This window comes from Diabrotica undecimpunctata, chromosome 6 (genome assembly GCF_040954645.1).
Source record: "Diabrotica undecimpunctata isolate CICGRU chromosome 6, icDiaUnde3, whole genome shotgun sequence".
Classification (NCBI taxonomy): domain Eukaryota; kingdom Metazoa; phylum Arthropoda; class Insecta; order Coleoptera; family Chrysomelidae; genus Diabrotica; species Diabrotica undecimpunctata.
The window spans coordinates 75,925,758-75,952,291 of NC_092808.1; the positions used below are offsets into that span (position 1 = coordinate 75,925,758).

General features: G+C 31.7%; 1 protein-coding gene across 1 annotated transcript; it reads left to right on the plus strand.

Annotated features, from left to right (window-relative positions):
• Window positions 1-19,329: 19,329 nt before the first annotated feature.
• On the plus strand, window positions 19,330-20,871 carry LOC140444458 (uncharacterized). The gene has a single exon (XM_072536213.1). The coding sequence runs from the start codon at window positions 19,330-19,332 to the stop codon at window positions 20,869-20,871; it is 1,542 nt and encodes a 513-aa protein (XP_072392314.1).
• The last annotated feature ends 5,663 nt before the right edge of the window (window positions 20,872-26,534 follow it).

Consider the following 26,534-nt stretch of genomic DNA (forward strand, 5'->3'; position numbering starts at 1 on the left):
GCACAATACGTTTTTACTCAATAATAGTTCCTGTATAAGTAAAATTGTTTTTTAATGTGCTTCATTGAAGCACACTAGATATATTTCAGTTTTGCAATCACATTCTTCAGAGTATGTTTTAACTTTTTTAACTTTTCTATCGGCCTTTCTACTAGTCAGGTTTCTTCTTAAAACTTTGTAACATCTTGTACACTTTCTTCTCTTTGTATTATCTACATCGCTTTGCCTTAAATGGTATTTTTGGGTGTAACTGGTCGTGAGGGTTACAACATTTCTTTATTTGTAAATGCCTTCGCGAACTCCAGTCTGAACTCAAGGATAGGTTGTCGCTTTTTTTACGTTTTCTATTATTTACCAACTAAGCATTGACTACTGCGGTATTAAATATTAATTCCATTGCCACTTTCCGGTACTACTTCAGCATTTTGCAGACTTTGGTAAGAAGCCACTTGATCACTAAAATCAACACTCTTTTTCACCAAGTTATAATCGAGAATAGTTTGTGGTTTTAGTACTTGTGTATAATCTTTCTCTTTATTTGATTAAACGAAGATACAACTATTATGTTTAAATGTTGTAAGGATTAAAACTGGTCTTTTGTCGACCTATTTCATCACTCGTAAAATCAATAATGGGGTTAAGTTTCATCGAGAGTAACTGGTTGCAAATTTTTTAATCGAGATTTTGGTTTTACATGTTTTTATAGTAAAACATCTGCACATGAATAATTCGTTTCTTGAACAATGATTTGAATTCATCGACCAATATTCTAAAATAAGGTGGTATTACGTCGTCCGGAATATTATAAACTGGTTCTATTTTATAAAGCATTGGAAATAGGGTTTACACTCTATATTATTATCTCCGTTAAATCCTATCATTTTAGGCTCCATATGTGATGATTAGACCTATAGCACCGGAGATACGCAACTAAGGCTCTTTTGACATAACATATATAGGAGCAAAGATATATACCTAAGATTCTTTTGACGTGTTGATGTATTTGACTTCTACGTCGTAGTATTCTATTGGTTAAATGTTACCATTTGAGGTACTGTACGTCAAAATTGGACTAATAGGATCGAAGATACATAACTAAGGTCCTTTTGCCAGGCTACTCTATTTAATTTTTGTATCTAATTGTATTCTATTAGTTTAATTCTATCATTTGAGGTACGAAACGTCACGATTGGACTAATGGGAGCGCAGATACATAACTAAGGCTCTTTTGACAAGCTGATGTATTTTATTTTTCTATCTTATTGTATTCGATTGGTTAAATCCTATCATTTGAGGTACCGTACGTCACGATTGGGCTACTAAAAACGAAGATACGTAACTAAGGCCCTTTTAACATTTTGCTGTATTTGATTTCTATCTCATTGTATTCTATTAATTAAATTCTATCATTTGAGGTATCGTACGTCACGATTGGACTAATAGGACCGAAGATACATAACTAAGGCCATTTTGACATGCTACTCCATTTAATTTTTATACCTCATTGTATTTTATTTGTTAAATCCTTTCATTTGAGGTACGGCACGTCATGATTGGACTAATAGAACTAAAGATACACAACTAAGGCCCTTTTGACATTGTTCTGCATTTGATTTATCTTTCCCATTGTATTCTTTATATTAAATCCTATCATTAGAGGTACTATACGTCCCGATTGGACTAATAGGACCGAAGATACGTGTCTACGGCCCTTTTGACATGACTGTATATAATTTTTTTATTTCATTGTTTTCAATTCCTTAAATCCTGTCTTTTGAGATACTGTACGTCACGATTGGACTTATAGAAACGAAGATATATAATTAGGGCCTTTTTGACATGCTTCTATATTTGATTTTTCTGTCTTATTGTATTTTATTGGTTAAATCCTATCATTTGAGGGGCTGTACGTCGCGGAAGATACAATAGGTAGTTGCAATATATCATAATCCGTTACTTTTAACCAAACATGATGCCAGAATGATTTGTGGATGAAAAAAATATATATATATTCTTAAATTTACTATTTCGTTGTGGGTAATATTATATTCAACAGCGATGCCAAATTTCTGATGCTAAAATGATTGATAATGAAAGTGGGATATACATTTTCATGTATATAATGGCAGCGAGTAAACGGTAAAACCCTGAACTAAATATATATAATATTTTCACTGTACCATCATTTTAGACTCAAACATTTTCTGGAATAAACTTGTATAACTCAGTAAGGGATAAAAAGAGAAAGCGGATATTTTAAAATATCAACACGGTATCAACACTCTAATCAATGAGATGGTTAAAATTTTTGTAACAGGAAAAAAGTTATTAAGGTCTTGTAAAGTAGCGTCGATATACAGAGGCTACTTTGCAAGACGATGCTAAAGTGATGGTAAAAGCATAATGTATCGATGCGAAAATGATAGTAGGATGTATATATATATATATATATATATATATATATATATATATATATATATATATACTGTTATGATGTATTGTTTGTTTGAATGATGAGCAATGAGTATTTTTAATAATATAATATATAGGGTTTTTATCGCGGTTCTCAAAGAATTAGCTTGTAAGTACTTTTTTAAATTATCTTTATTATAACTATAATAAAACACACATATATATCTAACCTAGCCAATGTAAATTTAAAATAAACTATCTTTAAATTGATATTCTTATAAAACTAATTAAATTCTATAGACAATGTAAAATTTAAACAAACTATCTTCAAAATTGAAATTGTTATGACACTAACTAAATTATATTAACAAAATTTTGTACCTTTCTTTCACTGAATGCCTAAATGAACTGTTTTCCACTATATAGATTCTAATCATCACTGAATGTCTTCGTACTTCGGTTATCCTTATTTTTGTGAAATTACTTTTTCCAATTATCAGCTTCTACCAATTTAAGATATAGTTTTCTTCACCAGCATTTATACACCACCAAGCAAACCAGCAAACACCATTTATATTTATTCTTCTTTTCAATATATCAATATCCAATTATTATAAGTTGATTTACTCTCCAATCATAATATAATTTTAATTCCTTCCAATGTCCATCCAATATTCTTCTAATATACTTTTATAATCTTCAATAATTATTTGTGTATAATTATAAATGTGCATTAAATATAGGCATAATTTTTAATCTTCATTTAACTTACTATATTAAACAATTTGACTATTTGTAACTGATTCACTGACTCCAACTAACTTTCATATTTCTTACTAAACTTTTCTGACTGACTTCTTGAAAATTCTGAACAATTTACTTCACTAACTAAATGTGTCTACTAACTTTCATAATAAACTGGCCTGACTTCTGACTAAAAACTGCCATCTTGAATCCAAATCACGGGTATTTATATCTTTTTGGATATTCTAGAATCATCTGGTAAGAGATCATGTTCCAATTTGTTCTATTACTTCTATATAGATGTTCTCGAAAAAAATATCTGTTCGATCCACCGCCATAATCATTATTTCGAGAATGTTCGACCGTAAACAATGGTCAAATTCTGCATTCTGGAGAATTCGTTCATTTTTTATTGATAATTTTGTTTACATTTAGGCTTTTCAGATCAGAATATATAATTAAATTAGTAACTTAACATTCTAATTTAATAAACTACACATTTTAAACAACTATAACCCCACTTATATTCCTAAAATGTCACTTGGAGAGAATGTATAGTGTGTTGCCTAGTCACATGGCTCACTTAAATATATCTACAAAATCATAACTACTAAAATACAACTTTTTACAATTATTATATGCTAATTTCTTAAAATGCCCTTACATAAATATATTTTTATAAAATTCTCTAGTATATAACTTATTAAAAACAACCAAATATCTAATATTATGTAGTATATAACTTATAAATTATTTTCTATAAACCCTAATCGTATCAATACCCCAAAATAATATTTAAAATAAATAATTTACTTATTATTTTTTTAAATATTAATTTTCTCATACCTTATTAAATTTAATAAATTAATAATTTAATTTTTTTTTTATTTAAAATGTGTTAAATACATCCCTGTTCGCTGTCTATGTCAAAGCAGAGAACAACGGAGCACAGTTCGGCTATTCTATGGTCAAACTGTCATGTCAAATGGAGCAATGGATGCGATATCAGAGAATAAAATATAACCTTAATTAAAAATATAATCGATATGGTGTTCTGTTTATTTATAGACAAAATCTAGGAATTATTTCCATTCAAAATAAATTTCATCAATATAAATTGGTAAGTTTTTTCACTTTATTATATTAGAAAGACATTTTTACATCAATTATAGTATCAATTTTGTGTCTAACCCCAAATTATGATTTTTAGGGTACAAATTAATTTCCATATATACAAAATTCAACAAGTATGATGTCAAATTGATTCAAAATAATGAAATCTACCATCTACCATTTAACAAATCAAGTCTATTGAATAAAATGGATATATCAGTAAGTTATTAGTGTTATTATATTTGTGTTAAAGGTATAGAAAATATTATTCAATCTCTTCATGATATTGAAAAATGTCGTTGATATGAAATATGCCTCTTAGTCTGTTCTCTGCATCTATTAACACATAACTATTTAGTCCATTCTAATTTTCAATTGTATATGGACCTTCAAACATTGGTTGTAATTTCTTACAACGGTTTTCTTTAACATTACTTTTTCTAAGTGAACGAATTAACACTAGGTCTCCTTTTTGAAATGTGATTGGTTTTTTTATATTTCGATTTTGTCTTCTGATATATTTTTCAGCTTTCCTCCTAATTCGGTTATTCACTTTCTGCATTACTTGTTCTAACATATCCTGATTATATTCACTAATCCACTTTCTGTTTCCTATATGGCCAAACATTAAATATTCTGGTACTTCCTCTGTATTCAAATTATGTGTATTATTTAAAAAATATTCTACTTGTGGTATATGTTGCTGCCAAGTTTCTTGTTGATTTTGGCATAGTATCCTTAAATATTTTATAACTTCTTTAATATATCTTTCTGCAGGATTTGCCTGAGGATGTCTGATACTTGTAAAATGAATGTTGATTCCCTTTTTCTCACAAAATGCCCGAAATTTTTGGTTGTTAAAATATGTAGCATTATCTATTATGCAATTTCTAAATGGTCCTATTTCTTCGAAAAATTGATTAATATATAATTTTAATGTTTTAACATTTGTTCTGGAGCAGGGATATAGTTTAATAAATTTTGTATATAAATCAACTATCACTAGTATATGCTTTTTTCCTGTTGGACTGAGAACTAAATTTGAAATAAAATCCATGGAAACTGTATTTAGTTTTTCATATACAACATTAGATTTATATGTGTTCTGGTTTTTGAAATTCTTTTCTTTGTTTAGTTGACATATTGGGCATTGGGTAGTAATTTCTTTTGCTATACTTATGTCATTCTTTGCAAAATAATTGTCCCTAAATAGCATCCATAGCTTTCTTGAACCAATATGCATATAATTGTTATGTAAATTTTTCAATATTTTCTTTGCTAAAGTTCTAGTTATTACATATACTTCTATGCCATTTATTATTTTATAATATTCCCCATCTTTCCTAAGGACTTTTTGTTTTTCACTCAAATTGATCTGATCTCTTATAATTTCTTCTTTAGAATATAATCCAGTACTTTCTACTAATTGATTTAATCCAATTTTTATTGTTCGCTGCCCTTTTTGTGATGTATTTTCTAACCTTGATAAAGCATCTGCCACTATATTGGATTTTCCAGAAATGTATTTGATTTCAAAGCAGTATTCACTAAGTATTAGACTCCACCGATGTATTCTACTGTTTCCATATTTGTTATTTATTATAGACGTTAAAGCTTGGTAATCTGATATAGTAAATTCATTACCCAACAAATAAAATCTTAATTTTGTGACACAGTGTATTATACTTGCTAGTTCTAATTCTGAAACTGAGTAACCCTTTTCATGTGGCTTTGTAATTCTTGAAATGAATTGTATTGGGTATTCGACCCCATCATGTATTTGTAATAATACCCCTGATAATCTCTCTATTGATGCATCTGTTCTTAATATGAATGGCTGTGTGTAGTCAGGATAGTATATTTTCAAATTTGACAGAAAAATGTTTTTAATTTCTTGGAATGCTAGTTCTCTTCTCTGATCCCATCTCCATTTTACACCTTTTCTCAGTAGTTCAAGTAATGGAATTTCTTTTATACTTAGATCTGGTATCATCCTTGTATAATAATTAATTATTCCAATAAATCCTCTTAAAGTTCTTAAATTGTGTGGTGTTTTATATTCCTGAATGACTTGTGTCCGTTCTGGATCCATTTCGATTCCCTTAGTGTTAAGTTTATAACCTAGATATATGACTTCTTTTTGAAAAAATGTACATTTTTTTTGATTTATTTTTAGTCCAACTTTGTCTAATCTATTTATTATAATTTTTAGGTGTTTCTCATGATCTTCAGCCGTTTTAGAAAAAATTAATATATCATCAATGTAGTAAATTACAAAATGTTCATATTGATCCAAAATATCATGAAGACATCTACATAGAGCACTGCAAGATGATTGAAGTCCAAATGGTACTACTTTGAATTGATATACTACTCCATCTATCTGAAATCCTGTATACTGTCTACTTTTTCTTTCTAGAGGTATTAACCAGAAACTATGCTGTAAATCGATTTTAGTGAAAAATGACATTCCTGTAATTCTTCCTAATATTCCATCTATACTCATTGGTGCTTCAAATTGCTTTTCAGTAATCTTGTTAATATTCCTTGCATCCAAACATAACCTGATTTTACCTGATCTTTTTCGTACTACTACTAGGGGTTAATAAAATGTGTGTCTGCCTTCTCAATGATCCCATCTTCTAACATATTATTAATTGTTTTGTTTACTTCTTCTCTGTATTTATATGGTATTGGGTATGATTTTGTTTTAAAATCTTTTTCTTCTTTAACTTTTATACTATGGATATAATTTTGTGCAATTCTATTTTCTTTATTGACAAGTCCCTTGTGTTGCTGCAATATGGAAATGACTATTGATTTATATTCTTCAGGGCAATTTAAAACTTTCATCATATCTTCTTCTTTACAAATAACATTATTCTTCATTATGTACTCATTATTCCTTGCTTCCAATTTTACGCACTCCACCTCGTAGGCATCCATCTGCTTAAAATTTCCATTCCTTAAATATTCACTACAATAATTATTCTTTACATTCTTTTTGGACATATCCCTATCATCAAAATACATTTCTTCTTCATAAACATCATTATTTTCTTTTAATAATATCCTATCAACTCTTATTCCTTCTTCTACCTCATCTTTCTGCATAAATTTAATTATTTGCCCTTCCAAAGTTACCATTCTTTCTTCAAAATCTATCTTTACTTTCTTCTTTTCCAATTCATCATTTCCCATTAATATATCAACACATAAATCCTTGACAATAAATCCTTGCATATTAATTTCTTTATTAAGAATATTAATTTTAAAATTGGCTAGTTTATCAATTTCACCTAAGTTCTTATTATTTGCACCAACAATTTTAATTTTTGGAATCTTTATTATATCTGATAATTTTAATGTATTAAAAATAAAATTTCCCGAGACTAAAGTACTTTCTGAACCAGTATCTATCATAATCTTAATCATTTTATTTTTGGCCAAAGCATTTATATAAATTAAATTAATAGATTCAATAATTTTCTCTTCATCTAAAGAAATAAATTCAGAAGGTTTTTCATAATAGCAATGGCCTAACTTGTAATTCAGAAAGTTTACTGCACAAAATTTTAATTATTAGAATTGTCAGATTGTATCTGACCACTTGGATCTGATGTCCTATGTCTTTCCCTACTATGACTTCTACTCACATTTTCCTGCCTTGTACTACTTCGTTCCCTGTCTTCGCAGCTTCTATTCCTTCGAACACAATTTACCTGTCTGTTATAGTTAGGTCGCTCTGTATTTTTTCTATTGTTAAAATCTTGTCTATTATTATTAGTACTGTTATTAAAATGTTGTCTATTATAATTAGTATTATTATTAAAATTTTGTCTATTACAACTAGTATTATTATTAAAGTTCTGTCTATTTGGATTACTGTTATTATTATTAAAATTTTGTAAACTATCACCATACCTAGTATTATTGTTATATGATTGTCTATATTGTTGATTATCATTTTTATTATAATGAAAGTTATTATTGTTTTTTCTGTTGTTATTATTACTTGTCATATTGCCTCTTTGTATTCTTTGAATAAAATTAATAAAACTATCTATTGTTTGAATATTTTGTACAGTTACGGTTTGCACAACATCAGCATCAAAATGTCTAGATACATTTAAGACTGTTTCATCCTCTCTAAGTGGTGGTTTTAAATATTTTGCAACTGTTATCAGTTTTAATGCATAATCTACCATATTTGATTTTAAATTGTGATTATACTTTCCAAAATATAGAATTTCTCTAAACTTGGCTTGCTCTAATTCACCCCAATAATAATTTAAAAATTTATTTTCAAATGTTTCAAAATTATCTAAATCATTCTCAATACTAGCAAACCAAGTTGCTGCATTGTCATTTAATGTCATTCTAATATAATCTTTAATATCATTAATATTATTCACAAATCTTAATTTATGTTTTAAACTATTTATGTATACTCTAGGATGCAAATTTTTTATATTACCAGAGAATTTAATCCCAGTCTCATTTGTTAAATTTAAGTAAGGTCTTCCTATGTCTCTCATTTGTGAAATATCATCTATTCTCTGTTCCACATTTCTTATTTGATTATTATTTATTTGGATATTTTGTTGTATATCATCTAATTTTTCTTCTGTGTTTCTCCTGTCTTCGTTAATTTTTACTTCTAAGTTACATTTCTGTAACTCTATTTTCTGTTCTATATCTATCTTATTATCTTGAATAATCCTCTTTACTTCTGTCCTCTCATTTTCTATCCTTTTCTTGTAGTCATTCCGTATAATTTTTATTTCATTTGCTACTTTTTTCTCTGCAGCTTCAAGTTTTTTACCCATTTGTTTTTCTATTTGTTTTACAATTTTATTATTATTATCTTCTATTTTCTTTTCTAATTTTCTATAATTCTCTTCTAATTTCTGTTCCATTTTTTTCATGTCTTCTTTGACTTCTTTTGAATTCTCTTCCAATTTTTTTATGTCTTCTTTGACTTGTTTTGAATTCTCTTCCAATTTTTTTATGTCTTCTTTGATTTCTTTTGAATTCTCTTCCATTTTTTTTGTATTCTCTTCCATTTTTTTTGTATTCTCTTCCATTGTCTTGTTCATCTGCATCATTAATGACATCAAAGCTGCCATATTGACATTTTCCTCTCTTTCTGGATTCATTTCTGCAGTATCTTGTGGAACTTGAACTAAACTCTCCTCTTGTATAGGTTGTGTTTCTACTTCCACATCTTCTTCATTCTTTTTGCTTCTTGTACCTTTCTTTCCTTGAGACATTTTGAGACTTTACTTGTTCAAATATAATTAAAAATAAAATCTATAATTTTTGCTTTCTAATGAAAATTAATTTAATTATGTGAGAGCACTTATCTTCCCAAACTAATTCTTTTAAATAGAGAGCCACCGCGTTGGGTGCCAAATTGTTATGATGTATTGTTTGTTTGAATGATGAGCAATGAGTATTTTTAATAATATAATATATAGGGTTTTTATCGCGGTTCTCAAAGAATTAGCTTGTAAGTACTTTTTTAAATTATCTTTATTATAACTATAATGAAACACACATATATATCTAACCTAGCCAATGTAAATTTAAAATAAACTATCTTTAAATTGATATTCTTATAAAACTAATTAAATTCTATAGACAATGTAAAATTTAAACAAACTATCTTCAAAATTGAAATTGTTATGACACTAACTAAATTATATTAACAAAATTTTGTACCTTTCTTTCACTGAATGCCTAAATGAACTGTTTTCCACTATATAGATTCTAATCATCACTGAATGTCTTCGTACTTCGGTTATCCTTGTTTTTGTGAAATTACTTTTTCCAATTATCAGCTTCTACCAATTTAAGATATAGTTTTCTTCACCAGCATTTATACACCACCAAGCAAACCAGCAAACACCATTTATATTTATTCTTCTTTTCAATATACCAATATCCAATTATTATAAGTTGATTTATACTAATCTCCAATCATAATATAATTTTAATTCCTTCCAATGTCCATCCAATATTCTTCTAATATACTTTTATAATCTTCAATAATTATTTGTGTATAATTATAAATGTGCATTAAATATAGGCATAATTTTTAATCTTCATTTAACTTACTATATTAAACAATTTGACTATTTGTAACTGATTCACTGACTCCAACTAACTTTCATATTTCTTACTAAACTTTTCTGACTGACTCCTTGAACATTCTGAACAATTTACTTCACTAACTAAATGTGTCTACTAACTTTCATAATAAACTGGCCTGACTTCTGACTAAAAACTGCCATCTTGAATCCAAATCACGGGTATTTATATCTTTTTGGATATTCTAGAATCATCTGGTAAGAGATCATGTTCCAATTTGTTCTATTACTTCTATATAGATGTTCTCGAAAAAAATATCTGTTCGATCCACCGCCATAATCATTATTTCGAGAATGTTCGACCGTAAACAATGGTCAAATTCTGCATTCTGGAGAATTCGTTCATTTTTTATTGATAATTTTGTTTACATTTAGGCTTTTCAGATCAGAATATATAATTAAATTAGTAACTTAACATTCTAATTTAATAAACTACACATTTTAAACAACTATAACCCCACTTATATTCCTAAAATGTCACTTGGAGAGAATGTATAGTGTGTTGCCTAGTCACATGGCTCACTTAAATATATCTACAAAATCATAACTACTAAAATACAACTTTTTACAATTATTATATGCTAATTTCTTAAAATGCCCTCACATAAATATATTTTTATAAAATTCTCTAGTATATAACTTATTTAAAACAACCAAATATCTAATATTATGTAGTATATAACTTATAAATTATTTTCTATAAACCCTAATCGTATCAATATATATATATATATATATATATATATATATATATATATATATATATATATATATTTGTGTATTTCTTTGTATTTCTCGCTGTGATATTTCCTCCGGATCATACACAGTGAAAATACGCATATTGCTATTTTATTATTAAAAAAATATAAGGTTGAATGCTCGAATAAATGAACTTTGATCAGATAAAAGGCATATATCGAGCACAGTTTAATTAAATCTTGCCCAAGTACTTTCGATCCCTAGATCATCTTCAGGGGCCTCTGAAATAAGCCAAGAAACGTTTTTTTTATAACCAAAGAAATTGATTAACTTCGATAAAAACTCGAAGTTTATGGTTGAAAAAAGGTTTTTATGTGATTAATGTTATTAGACTTACTTCGTCAATTGTGGCCTATCCGGCAAGAACAAGATGTCATAAACATATAAATGTACATTACACTACAATACAAATGGACAAACAAACACTTTAAAATAATTTAAGGAAGCCTACATTACTTGAAGAAGCCGAAGATAGAATGGCTCCTGATCTAACGGAAATGTTGGGGTGACATGTGACAAATGACAACTTGGATGAGCAGTCACAATCATAGATATGTGATCTGCACCTTTTACAATTCTATGAAACTAAGTATTGACCAAAAGTCCAACTGACACCACTATAGGAGGTCCCTGATGAAATATAAAATTATATAGAATATTTATTAAGTAGATTGAATAATCCAGATCTCACATTCAAACATGTTTGTAATAATTAAGGTGTTAGTTTGAGAGCAACTGAAATAGACGAAAAGTAAGAATGCAAGAAGCGGACTAAACAATATGTTAGACAGTGGGTGGTTGACTACAATAAAATGGTCTACCAAGCACTATCTGTAATGTAGAAAGGAAGAGATCTGACTATGTAATTAAAATACTAATAATTGAAAATCAAAATGGAAAGCAAAGTATATAAATGGGGTGTAATCCAAGTAGTTCAGTTGAACCCACAGTCAATGGTATAACTATAAAATTACTATGGATGTGCTCAGTGCAGGAAGTCTAAACAGTCGAGCTGGGTCCCCCACGAGGTGAAGCTGTAATAAAGTTTTTAAAAATAGGTTTAAATTTAGTACAATTTAAATTAATTTGAGTATTAAGACAGTGAGAGTTTTCATTTGTTTCCCTTGTAATTTCCAAATCTTCCAATAAATCCAACTCCATATAGTTTTTCTTTCTACTAATGTCATGTAAGATAGATGAACCAGTGTTGATGTTAAAATTGTGTTTACTGGATAATAAGTGTTGACCAAAACTTGAAGAGTTTGGTCTTTTCAAATGTTCTGAAACTCTAGTGGATAACTTTCTAATGGTTCTACCTACATAAGAGGCATCACAATCATCACATTTTAATTTGTAAATACCACTTTTGTCAAGTGTGTTCATCCTATCTTTGGTGTTGATTAAGAATAATAATTTGGTGGTGATTAATATATAAACAACCAACAGGTTTAGCAATGGGATCTCCACTATCACCTTTTCTGGCTGACATTTTCTTAGACAGCTTAGAACAGAAGTTTGTTAACAACAACAACAAAATAGTTTTTTGGTCAAGGTATGTTGATGATTGTATAGCTCTCATACAGGGAACCCAAGATGATGCTTTACAGATTCTGGATGATCTTAATAACCTCCATCCCAACATATTTTTTACTCTGGAACCAGAATCTGATAAAAAGTTGAACTTCTTGGATATGACTATTTCCCGTAATAAAGATTCTTTAGAGTACAATATTTACAGAAAACCTACCCAAACAGATCATATTATACATGATACATCTAATCATCCAACCCAACATAAAATGGCTGCTTTCAACAGTTACATTTATAGGTTACTCAAATTTCCACTTTCTAATGATAATTTTAATTCAGAACTCAATACTCTTAAACAAATTGCTTTCAATAATGGTTATGATCCTAACATTATCTATAAGCTTCTAAATAGAGCTAAAATAAAAATTGCAGAAAAGCTTGCATATTCATCACAATGTTTTCTTCAACCTACTGCTTCAAATAACACCAGATATTTCTCCTTCACCTACATTAGCAGCATTTCCAATAAAATATCTAAACTTTTTACTTCTACAATCGATAACATCAAAATTTCCTTCAAGTCACACAACACCTTAGGTTCCTTCTTAATCAACACCAAAGATAGGATGAACACACTTGACAAAAGTGGTATTTACAAATTAAAATGTGATGATTGTGATGCCTCTTATGTAGGTAGAACCATTAGAAAGTTATCCACTAGAGTTTCAGAACATTTGAAAAGACCAAACTCTTCAAGTTTTGGTCAACACTTATTATCCAGTAAACACAATTTTAACATCAACACTGGTTCATCTATCTTACATGACATTAGTAGAAAGAAAAACTATATGGAGTTGGATTTATTGGAAGATTGGGAAATTACAAGGGAAACAAATGAAAACTCTCACTGTCTTAATACTCAAATTAATTTAAATTGTACTAAATTTAAACCTATTTTTAAAAACTTTATTACAGCTTCACCTCGTGGGGGACCCAGCTCGACTGTTTAGACTTCCTGCACTGAGCACATCCATAGTAATTTTATAGTTATACCATTGACTGTGGGTTCAACTGAACTACTTGGATTACACCCCATTTATATACTTTGCTTTCCATTTTGATTTTCAATTATTAGTATTTTAATTACATAGTCAGATCTCTTCCTTTCTACATTACAGATAGTGCTTGGTAGACCATTTTATTGTAGTCAACCACCCACTGTCTAACATATTGTTTAGTCCGCTTCTTGCATTCTTACTTTTCGTCTATTTCAGTTGCTCTCAAACTAACACCTTAATTATTACAAACATGTTTGAATGTGAGATCTGGATTATTCAATCTACTTAATAAATATTCTATATAATTTTATATTTCATCAGGGACCTCCTATAGTGGTGTCAGTTGGACTTTTGGTCAATACTTAGTTTCATAGAATTGTAAAAGGTGCAGATCACATATCTATGATTGTGACTGCTCATCCAAGTTGTCATTTGTCACATGTCACCCCAACATTTCCGTTAGATCAGGAGCCATTCTGTCTCCGGCTTCTTCAAGTAATGTAGGCTTCCTTAAATTATTTTAAAGTGTTTGTTTGTCCATTTGTATTGTAGTGTAATGTACATTTATATGTTTATGACATCTTGTTCTTGCCGGATAGGCCACAATTGACGAAGTAAGTCTAATAACATTAATCACATAAAAACCTTTTTTCAACCATAAACTTCGAGTTTTTATCGAAGTTAATCAATTTCTTTGGTTATAAAAAAACGTTTCTTGGCTTATTTCAGATGCCCCTGAAGATGATCTAGGGATCGAAAGTACTTGGGCAAGATTTAATTAAACTGTGCTCGATATATGCCTTTTATCTGATCAAAGTATTTTATTATTGCATATAATTTTTGTTTGAATATACTTATTGCGATATCTCTCTCCGTAGACCATACGCTTGAGTATATTCCCATTTCTTTGATTTTTGGCTATTTTATTATTGCATATATATATATATATATATATATATATATATATATATATATATATACATTTTTCTGTTTGAATATACTGGTTACGATATCTCTCTCCGTAGACCATACGCTCAGGTATATTCTCATTTCTTTGATTTTTTTGGCTATTTTATTATTGCTGTTTATTGAGTATTTTCGTTGCGACATTTCTCTAGTAGATCACACGCTTGAAATACTCGCATTTATTGTTTGCTATTTTATTATCGCATTTTGTTGTTTAAATATATTCAATACGATATTTCTCTCCGGAGATCATACGTTACGAAATATTTATATTCTTTTCTGCACTTGTCGCCTCCTTCTGTAAGTCAAGGAGACACAAGTTATTTTCTGAGTATTGCTTCCGTAAGTTAAGGAAACTCAGGCCTATTTTTATGTTCTACTATTTTCTCTTTATGTCTAACTTGCACACACATATATATTCTTGACTTTTATTGTGTTTTTGTAATGCAGAGAACGTATCACGTGGAACTTCTGCTACGCAGATTAAGCACAAATACGTTTGCACCCTTGTATATTATCAAGACTTGCTTCTTTTGATATATATATATATATATATATATATATATATATATATATATATATATATATATATATATATATCTATTTGTGCACTGTAAGAGCTTTAGGTGGTATTTCGCTTAGCGATCACGCATTAAAGGCCTGTAGACACAGCCGTTTTGTGATAGTTTCCAGTCGAAACATACACAAACCTGTGTATCTCTTGCGATACGTCCCACACCGATACGAATCGTTAGAATAAAGATAGTAGACACCCGTACCACCTCCAGATCCAACTCCCAGGATCGTAGGAAGACCGCAGAGCCAGATGTGGGCCATTCCAACCCCGTCGACGCCTCTCGGCAACATGCATGTAGCCCAGCCTGCTGAGCTGGCTTTTTTTGGCATAAAAGAAGTGCACGACGGCCAGGAAATCAGACCGGGTCAGGATATGTCCGCTGGTCCAGCCTTCTAGGCAAGTTAAGATCCTCTGATTAATTCAGTTCTCAGAGCTTCTGTTTTATTCCACAGCTTCACCTCTAAACCCAGAACCTAACGTTCTCATCTCTAACTACGGTTTGTTTTCAAACCAACGGCGGCCATTTTTGAGGAATTTATCTCTGCTTTTCGGCTTAGTCGAATTTGCTAATATTTTCCTCAAAAGCGTCGCTATTTTCATCGATTTAATCTGTGCTTTTGGACTTAGTCCAAAATCTGATTATTTCGGTAGTCTTACAGGTCATGTAAGAAAATTCTCTTTTAGGATTTTGCTAAGTCTTTACTTCACGGGACTTAGTCACCGGACGGTGCATATATCCTTTAAAGAATTGAGATTAAATAAAGACACCTTATATTGCGTTTTATTTTTCTCTTTCAGGTACACTGCTAAATATATATATATTTAAACTTTAACTTTGACACTTTTAAATAAAACTTATAAACTGTGTTTTATTTCCTTTCTCTTTCAGGTACACTGTTAAACATATGTATTTAAACTTTAACTTTGCTACTTTATATAAAACTTATAAAGTGTGTTGTATTTCCTTTCTCTTTCAGGTACACTGTAAAAACTTGTAAAATCATTTCTATCTTTGTATTTTGGTATTTACTTTATTTTTCCAGGTACACTGTTAAAAATTGATAATTATTTCTGACTTTGATATTTTTATGGTATTTTCTTCATTCTGTTTCAGATATTCCTAGCGTACAGACGTGTGCTTTGCTGAGTTTAAATCTGTGCTCTGGTGAGTGATAAATTTTAAAAATTTTAATTTCTTTGAATATTTTGACTTTTTTGATATAACGTTTTTTGGAAATTTTTTATTTCTTAATTTATTTTTGAATATTTGCTTGTTTTGTTTAAACATGTTAGCTAAACTTATTCAGCTAATTGCATCCATCTTGGGGTTGATTAGAAATGATTATCAGGAAGATAATGTTAAGAAAGGGCTGACTGAGTGTAGGAAAGCGAGTAAAAAGATACGAAACTCGATGAGATATGCCAAGACGATGGGTGAGACGCAGCATTTAGAAGCTCAGATGAGGCATGTGAAAACGTTGAGAAACCAACTGAAGGCCGAATAAAAGAAGGTGGCTAGACTTGCACCTATGAAGGAGACTGCTAAGCATAGAGTACAATGGGATGATTCCTTATCAGCGTTCAACTCAAGAATTCGAACTGAAATCATCACAAACCTTAAACATAAGGATCCGGGTAGTTTCCTGGTAGATTGTAAGGCGCTATTTAAACGTAGGATTCAAAACGCACTAAAGAAAGATGAAGTAGTTAAAGTTTATACTGCTTTTGGGGGAGAATTCGAGATAGCTAGCAGGGAGAAAATCCTAAAAGACACCAAATATTTTACCACATCAAACTCGCCAATATATAAGGACACAAATCTTGACAAATGGTTTGAAAACCATGTGTCTGAACCCCTCAGCAAAAAGCTAGAGGAATTCCAAAAGAGAGATAGTGGCTGGGCACTAAAGGCTGTTGTTAACCTGGGGGTAAACATTAACAAATACACACCACAACTTGGTTCCTCATATATTGAACTTCCTCCTCAAATAAAGAGAAAGGAAGCATGCGTTAACGTCAAAAATGATAACGAGGCATGCTTTGCGTGGTCTGTCATATCAGCATTGAATCCTGTTGATAAAAATCCTCAAAGAGTGTCAAAATATCCGCATTACTCTTAAGTGCTGAAGTTGAAGGGAATACAGTAGCTAATGACGATGAGGCAGATTCCTAATTTTGAAAAACAGAATGATATTTCAATTAATGTATACATTTTGAAAAAAGAAAAAAGATATTTTACGACCCTCCCCACATTTCTAACTAAAAACAAGAAGGATAGACATGTGAATTTGCTTTTAATTCATGATAAATATGATGATACCGAAGGTCCTATTAGATACCATTACGTTTGGATAAAAAGTTTGTCCCGCCTCCTCTCAAAGCAGCTTAGCAAACGTGATGGAGCCAAATATTTCTGCGATGCCTGCCTCCATTACTTTCGATCACAAGAAAAGTTAAATATTCATAAGGCATGCTGCAGCGGCCGATCAGATCTTATATGTGATAGATGCCTACAACCGTTTTCATCATCTACTCAGCTAGAAGCTCACACGGTAGATTGCATAAGAATTAATGAAACAGCCATTAAAATGCCCGAGGAAAGCAATAAAATGTTGAAATTTAAGAATTTCCGGAATAAGATTAAAGCTCCCTTCGCCGTGTACGCAGATCTCGAGAGTGCTTTGAAACGTACAGGAGATTCTAAAAAACATCAAGAACATATGCCTGTAGCAGTTGGGTACTTCTTGAAATGCTCGTATGATAATGCGCTCTCTTTTTACAAATCGTATAGAGGAAAAGCTTGTATGCGGTGGTTTGCAGATGAACTTAATCAGCTTGTTGAGGATGTTTCTACAGTGTTTTTGTGTCCATATGATATAAATATGACAACTCAGCAAGAGAGTGATTTTCATGCAGCCACTCATTGTCATATCTGCGAGCAACGCTTCTCTCCTGAAGATAAGAAAGTTCGAGATCATGATCACTTTATTCCTGACAATAATTATCGCGGCGCAGCTCACAAAGGGTGTAACATTAATTACAAAGATGCTCATACAATTCCAATAATATTTCATAATATCTCCGGATATGACGCACATTTTATTATTAACGATATTGCTGCACACATCAAAGGCCCCGTAGATCTTCTTCCTATTACTAAGGAAAAATACATTTTTTTTACAAAACATATTGATGATGCTCGAATTAAATTCCGTTTTATCGATAGTTATCAATCTCTCAGTGGGAACAGATGAAATATGTGACCTAGTCTTGGAAGACGACAAAATCAAAGGCGTGCAATCCTGCAAATATTTGGGGGTCATTTTCAACAAGAAGGGAAATAGCGCAGATGAAATCAGGGAAAGAATAAACAAGGGCAGAGCAGCGACCCGTGCCTTAAACTCTCTTCTCTGGCAAAAAACAATTCGACGAGAAACCAAAAAACACATTTAAGGTAGTATAGTTCAAAGTATTACACTTTACGGTTCGGAAGTATGGGACGTCACCAAAGCTAATAAAAACAAACTTATGACGACAGAAATGGATTATCTGAGACGAAGCTGCGGTAGATCGAAACTGGAGAGAGTTAGAAACGAACAAATAAGAAACGAAATGAAAATGGAGAGAAATATCAATGATGACATAGAAAGAAAACAATTAATCTGGTTCGGACATGTTAAAAGAATGCCAGAGTACAGATGGCCTAGGAGAGTACTGGAATGGATCCCTCCTGAAAGAAGAAAGAGAGGACGACCACGGAGAAGTTGGCGCAACGATATTGATGAAGCAATGGCGGCAAGAGACTTAGAAGAGGCAACTGCATATGACAGAAAAAGATGGAAATTGGGGGCGGAGAAGCGGCGACAGCCGTAATAAATCCGTTATTATATATATATATCAATTTATGTCTTCTTCTCTTGATAAATTAGCTTCTTACCTCCCCGAGTTTCCTAATCTCAAGTCCCAATATACTTCGCTTCCTAAGGAGAATTTCCATCTTCTAACTAAAAAAGGTATCATGCCATATGATTATATAGATTCATTTAAAAAATTCTGTGAGAATTCTTTGCCTCCTATTGAGTCCTTTTACAATAAACTTAAAGATAAGCCACGTCCTCTTCAACATTATCGTCGCGCTCAAGTAGTCTGGTCGTCATTCAATTGTTCAACTCTCGGGGATTATGTCGATTTATATATGAAAACTGACATTCTTCTTCTTGTAGATATCTTTGAGCGATTCCGATCCAGCTCTCTTCAAACTTATAATCTTGACTCTGCTCACTATTATACTTTACCAGACTTTACGTGGGATGCAATGCTTAAATATACAGGTCAAGAACTGGAGCTTTTAACCGATCCTGACATGCATTTGTTTGTTGAACGTGGTATTCGTGGTGGTCTTAGTCAAGTTTGCTCTAAAAGACGTATGAAAGCTAACAATCCATACATCAACAACTATGACCCATCTAAACCAAAAACGTTCCTTATGTATTTTGATGTTAATAATCAGTATGGTTGGGCCATGTCTCAATATCTTCCATATGGGGGTTTCGAGTGGGTCGATGCCAATATTGATGTCCTTTCCATTGCTGACGATGCTTCTGAAGGGTACGTTCTCGAGGTTGATCTGGAGTACCCTCAACATCTTCATAAAGATATCCCGTTTTGTCCTGAGTCTTTAAATTCTAAGACTATGCTTCCTCCTACACGTCCGCGAGAGCAGACTAAATTGATGGCCACCCTACAAGATAAAGAAAGATATGTAATACATTATAGAGCACTAAAACAGGCGCTTGCAAATGGATTGATCCTGAAAAAGATACATAGAGTATTGAAATTCAAACAGGCTCCATGGTTAAAGTCATTCATCGATCTTAATACAAATCTCCGGAAGGCAGCGAAAAATGAGTTTGAAAAGGATCTTTTAAAGCTTATGAATAATGCAGTGTTCGGGAGGACTATGGAATCAGTGCGCAAGCGCGTTGATATAAAGTTGCTTACTTTGTGGGAGGGTCGTTACGGAGCTGAAGCTAAAATAAGTAGCCCATTGTTTAAGAATGCAACGATTTTTAGTGAAAACTTGGTAGCTGTTGAGATGCTTAGAGCTGAAATATGGCTAGATAAACCAATCTATATCGGAATGAGTATTTTAGACTTGGCTAAAACGACAATCTATGATTTTCAATATGGATACTTAGCTGGCAGGTTTGGAGAAAACTTTACAACTTGCTATACTGATACCGATAGTGTAATCGTGGAAATACGTGAACAAAATCCATATGAGGCTATGAAAGAAGATTGCTACAAATATTTTGATACCTCAGACTATCGTAAAGACAATATTTATGGTATCCCCCCTCAGGTTAACAAGAAGGTGTTGGGTATGATGAACGATGAGAATGAAGGCCGAATAATGACTGACTACATAGGGCTCCGATCTAAATTGTATACAACAAAAGTAGCTATCACAGAAGATAAGATCGAAAAAAAGAGGAGGGAGTTAAAAGAAGAAGAATATGAGGATGATGAGATTGATACAATTATTAAAAATTGGGCTTGACAAAGAAGGCGAAGGGGGTAAAGAAATCGGTAGTAAACACTAAAATTACGTTTGATGACTATGTAGAGTGTTTGGATAACTTAAAAACGATTTATGCTTCACAGAATCTAATACGCTCAGATAAGCACCATGTTTATACCATAACACAAAGCAAGATTGCGCTAAGCGCCAATGATGATAAAAGACATCACCTTCTGAAGTCATATAATACACTTCCGTGGGGACATTATTTAATTGATTCTAAGATGGATGTTGATTAGATTTAGCAATAGTCATATTTTAACATTTATCCATGATGATTAACTTTTAAGTAAATTGTATATTCTCGTTTTTATATCGTGGTTTATTTATTATAACTTAAAATATATCTGTTTCAAAATTTATTATTCATTATTTCACCATTTCATTTCGCTTTTCGTTTTTTATATTATATGATAATTGTAATAGATCTTAATTTTCTAAATATTATTTCTAAATCACGATACTTAAGATTAGCAAATTTAAAAAAAGATGTTTAGATATGACCACTAAAAAGATATCATGGACCACTGGCAAATGAATGAACCGTTCTGGTTAACTCCAGAGCTATGTGTTCGTGCAGCCTCCTAAGACAATCGATAACTTAATGGCCTTCTTCGATTTAGTTTTAAGTTTGTTTTTCGATAGCCTGTCTCTAAACAGGAGTCAGAGAATTTCCTATTTTTAAAGATAACTATAGTTATTAACCCCCAATAATTCATTTGAACGCTATACAACATAGTAACTAATGAATTTACACCAAAGTGTCGATGTCTTAACATAAAAGATGTCCATCAATAAAAGATGTCTTCTAAACCATGTTAAATCATGAGCTGATCTTAATAAGTTAAGTATAATTATTAAATAAATTATCATATTATGTAAATGACTTCATTCATACTAACTGTTTGTCCTACATAACATAACCTCTCCCGGCGGTCGTGTAGTCGTACTTTCACTTTGGTGACTGCCGTTAAGAATAAATTTTTGTTTTTCAACAAATGTTTCTTGGAACCGAATTGACTACGTTCCTTTCATGGCATGCTTTTAATCATTTTTATGCATGGCTCTATATTCGTTAACTTACTATCATTCCTTTGCTTAGATACTAACAGCAGTTTATTACTTATTACATTTACCCATTACTTATTACATTTAAGCGTTACTTATTACTTGACTGTCCTTGCTAACATTTTTATGTAGTATGTATAAAATATAGTATGCAGCTCGTTACTTTTCATGCGTTACTGTGAAGATTATAGAGTGGATGAATGTTGGTTTGGTCATAGTGTAAGAATGGTAAACGTTCCTATTCGTTTTATTTCCAGCGAAAACCGCTGCTGTACGTTATATTCATTTGATGCCTCATACGTAGTAATCGGGTCAATACAAACGGAGATACGTTATAGTGCCGTTTTGGCATTGATTTTGTTGCTTGTTTTTCATCTCCATGTATTCATTACCCCATCTTCTTTCATTTGACGCCTTATACGTTGTAATCGGACCAATAGGCCCAGAGATACGTTATAGTGTCGTTTTGGCATTGATTTTGTTTCATGTTTTCATCTTGATGTATACATTATTCTCTCACCTTTCGTTTAACGCTTCATACGTTGCAATCGGACCAATAGACCCAGAGATACGTTATAGTGCCGTTTTGATTATACCGCCATCTTTGTTTGTTCTCTCTACGTGTTACCCGTTTCCTTCCCGCTCGTTTGACACCTCATACGTCGCGATCCAACAAGTGGTCGTGCCTCCACATCGAAAAGGGCCAAAAATGACCAGAATGGACCTTAGATTTTGGTGGTTACGCTCCATAAGAATAACATGGGGCGCCTCCACCAAATCGTCGTTTTTGTGCTCGAACTCGAACTAACTTTTTGTTCCCACATCTCACATCCTTAAGGTATTCAGAATGACTTTGGGTCACGAATTCAAGCATAGTATGGCCGCTTACAATCATTCTGGCATGAATCTGATTAAAATTCTGAATTGTCCGTAAATCTTTAACATCTATTACAATTTCCACAGATATTTTAATGAACATTAGAGTATTTTATCCATATCCTATTATTCAGATTTATTATTTCATATTTTAATATAGTATTTTGTTCAAGGCCATTATATTTTTACTCTATGTGAAGCAAGGTCACGCTATATCCGATTGGATGGGTTTTTTTTATCTACTATAATTATCTTTTTGCTCCGGTTTCTTATGCTGAAAGAAACTTTCCTCACTTCTTCTTTGATTTCTTTTTATCAATGTCGAGACTAGAAGTAACGGGGAATTGTTTTCAGGCTCCTCCCATGGAATTATAAACTTCCCTCAGAACATCCGAGGGAGAGTACCACTTCAACTCTATAAGAATCAGGGTCATTGGGACAATTGGTTATTGCTGATTTATTCTATCTTTAAAATTTTTTATTAATACTAAACAGGTATATTTATACTGCTGTATTGATTTATTAGTTTTATTTATTAGATTTATTAGTTATTAATATTTTGAGACCTCAGTGATAGGTTATAGTAGTACAACTTACATTCTAGGTTGAATTTTGTATTTTTATTGAGAACTTATATTTACTTACTTACCTACACATACTTATATCGTATATGATATAAACTTTTATTCCTACAGCCAACAGTATTATACTTATAGGTACTATTAATTGTTGCATATATATTAATATTTGGTTTAGAATAGTTATAATTTACATATAACTAGAAATTATTTTGAGTATTTTAGTAAGATAACTAAGGTATTTATTTGATTATATATATATATATATATATATATATATATATATATATATATATATATATATATATATATATATATATATATATATATATATATAAATATATATATATATATATATATATATATTATTTCTGCTGGCTATTTTGATCTTGGTGGTGTGTTGCTAATAATTTGTCCACATTTTTTTTACAACTTAGGTATAATTAATAATTAGTATTTCATATTTCTGATCTTGGTATCACTTTGTCCATATTTTTCCTCTCATCATGTGTGCTTTCAAAGTTGAGCATCTTTTGGTAAACGAATTGGATTACGAATTGAATGTTAGGGGTATAACGCCTGCAGAGTCGGCAAAGATTGAAGACAACCGCAAGCTTTTGCGTGGAGATTTAAAGCAGAAACAGGACAATAGGAGTTTTACTCAGATTTCTGCTACACACATCCCTTTCGATGACCAACAGAAAGGAATATCCGAAACCTTAGATGATTTGTCGACGAGAATAGGAGATTTCAGGGGAACTGTACAAGATAACTTGTATGCGCGACTAACTTCTCGTTTAGCTCACATTTCTGGCCGCGTACATTTGTTACATTGCACTACTGAAGAGCAGGAATCTTTTAAAAATACTGTTTCTCTGAGAATACTTACATTGGAGGGTGAACTTGATTCTAGAGTTAATTACATTGTTACATCTACTCCTAATGCTCCAGTCAATGTAGTTCCTAGCTTCGCATACTCCAAACCTGTGCAAGTACACAAATGGGGTGTTTCATTTTCTGGTGAAAAACAGCACACTGATGTGATGTCATTTATAGAAAGGGTTGAATGTCTTCGTGTTTCTAGAGGTGTCTCTGAAGCGGATTTGTTTGCTGCTTCTGCTGAACTGTTCACCGGTACAGCTTTTACATGTTTCATGAATAATAGAGGTAGTTTTTCTTGTTGGTATGATCTGGTACACAAGTTGAAGTTAGATTTTCTTCCTTACTCATTCCAGGATGATCTATTGGACCAAATCAAAAACCATAAGCAGAAACCTGGAGAATCTGTCACCATGTTCATTAACACTATTTTGGGCATGTGTAGCCGTTTGGAGACTTCTTTATCAGATTCTGCTAATATAAAAATTATTCTTAAATGTCTGTTACCTTTTTATCATCAACAGCTAGCTCTTATGAACATCCAAACTATTGATGACCTTACTGTAAAGTGTAAACGTTTAGAGGAAACGTTATCCTGGTCCTCTCAGTCTTCATCCACATCTCGACCTTCTTCTAATTTTTCTTCTCAGCCAAACTCTTTTAGTCATCGTTCTTGGCAAAATAAGGGCCCTGAACGTAATGTGTCAGTTGTAAGTTCTATCGTCTGCTGGAATTGTCGTCAGTCTGGTCATTCGTTTGTTGAATGTTCGATCCCTCGCACTCGTATTTTCTGCCATGGTTGTGGTAGGGAAAACACTCTAAAGAGAAATTGTTTTAAGTGTTCGGGAAACGAATTGTCGAAGGTCCGTCCCCTGAGCGTTTCTCCGTTCACCATACAATTAGGGAATCAAACCCAAACTTCAAACGAGACCGCTGGTCCAAGCACATCCTGCAACCCAAACTCATCTCCGAGTCGGAAAGGGAAAGGGGTAACTTTCAAAAAAAGCAAAGCACACTACAGGACAAAATCAGTCCCGAAATTAACTACTAATCATGAAACGTTGAATCCGCCTGTTTTAAGTGATCACAGATGGTCAACTATCAATTCTTCTTTAACCAGTAGCGTTAAACACAATTCTAATGATTACAGGAGTGAAATAGTTCCATTATCAGTATCAACTTCTAGGTTTGTTGATGATGATGATATGTCTATGGTTGTACCATATAATATTTATACCCAATCAAATACTTTAGATTTAGATTTAAATTCTTTACTAGTTAGGAAGGTTAATGATAATAGGCCTTATTTACCCATTAAGATTTTAGGACAAGCATGCTTAGCGTTGTTAGATAGCGGCTCTAATATTTCATTGATAGGTGCACATTCATTACATCTTTTGAAAAATGCAACTTCTTCCATTATGCCCATTTCATCTTTGCAGGTATCTACTGCAGATTGTACAGTTCAGTCTATTACAGGCAAACTTCAAACTGAAATTACTGTTGCAAGAATATGTAGAGAAATCACATTTTATGTTATTCCTTCTGTACAGAATTCTATAATTTTAGGCATGGACTTTTTCAATGCTTTCAATAGCACGTTAAGTTGTTCTGATTTTTGGTTTTCAATTTCTGAATTTAATTTAGCTACTCTGAGTGCTATTTATGATTTTTCTAGTCGATCTAGTTCTGAAAAAAGGCAATTAGAGAACATGATCTCTAAATTTACTACTCTTTCTTCCAAAGACAAACTAGGTCGTACGTCTTTAATATCTCACACTATTGAGGTGGGAAATCCCACTCCTTTTAAACTTTATCAGTATCCCATACCTCAAGCATGGCAGGCTGATTTAGAAACAGAAGTCGATTCGATGCTCTCGTTAAACATCATAGAACCTTCTACCTCGTCTTACTGTAGCCCTCTATGGTTAACGAAAAAGAAGGATGGATCCTTTAGGATCTGCTTTGATGGTCGAAAATTGAACAGTATTACCACTAACCGGGATGCTTATCCTATCCCCAGAATAGATGTGATTTTGAGCAAACTTCAGAATGCCAAATACATCTCTTCTATTGATTTGTCTAAGGCCTTCTTACAGATCCCATTGAGTGAAGAGAGCAAGAAGTATACTGCTTTTGCCGTCAGTGGCAAAGGACTATTTCAATTTGTCACTATGCCTTTTGGTCTTGTTTCTGCTCCCCAGACAATGTGTCGTCTGATGGATTTAGTCATTGGTCCTC

Bases quoted from the DNA above. Each gene is read 5' to 3' on its own strand.
- LOC140444458 (XM_072536213.1), top strand. From the start codon at position 19,330: ATGCCATATGATTATATAGATTCATTTAAAAAATTCTGTGAGAATTCT.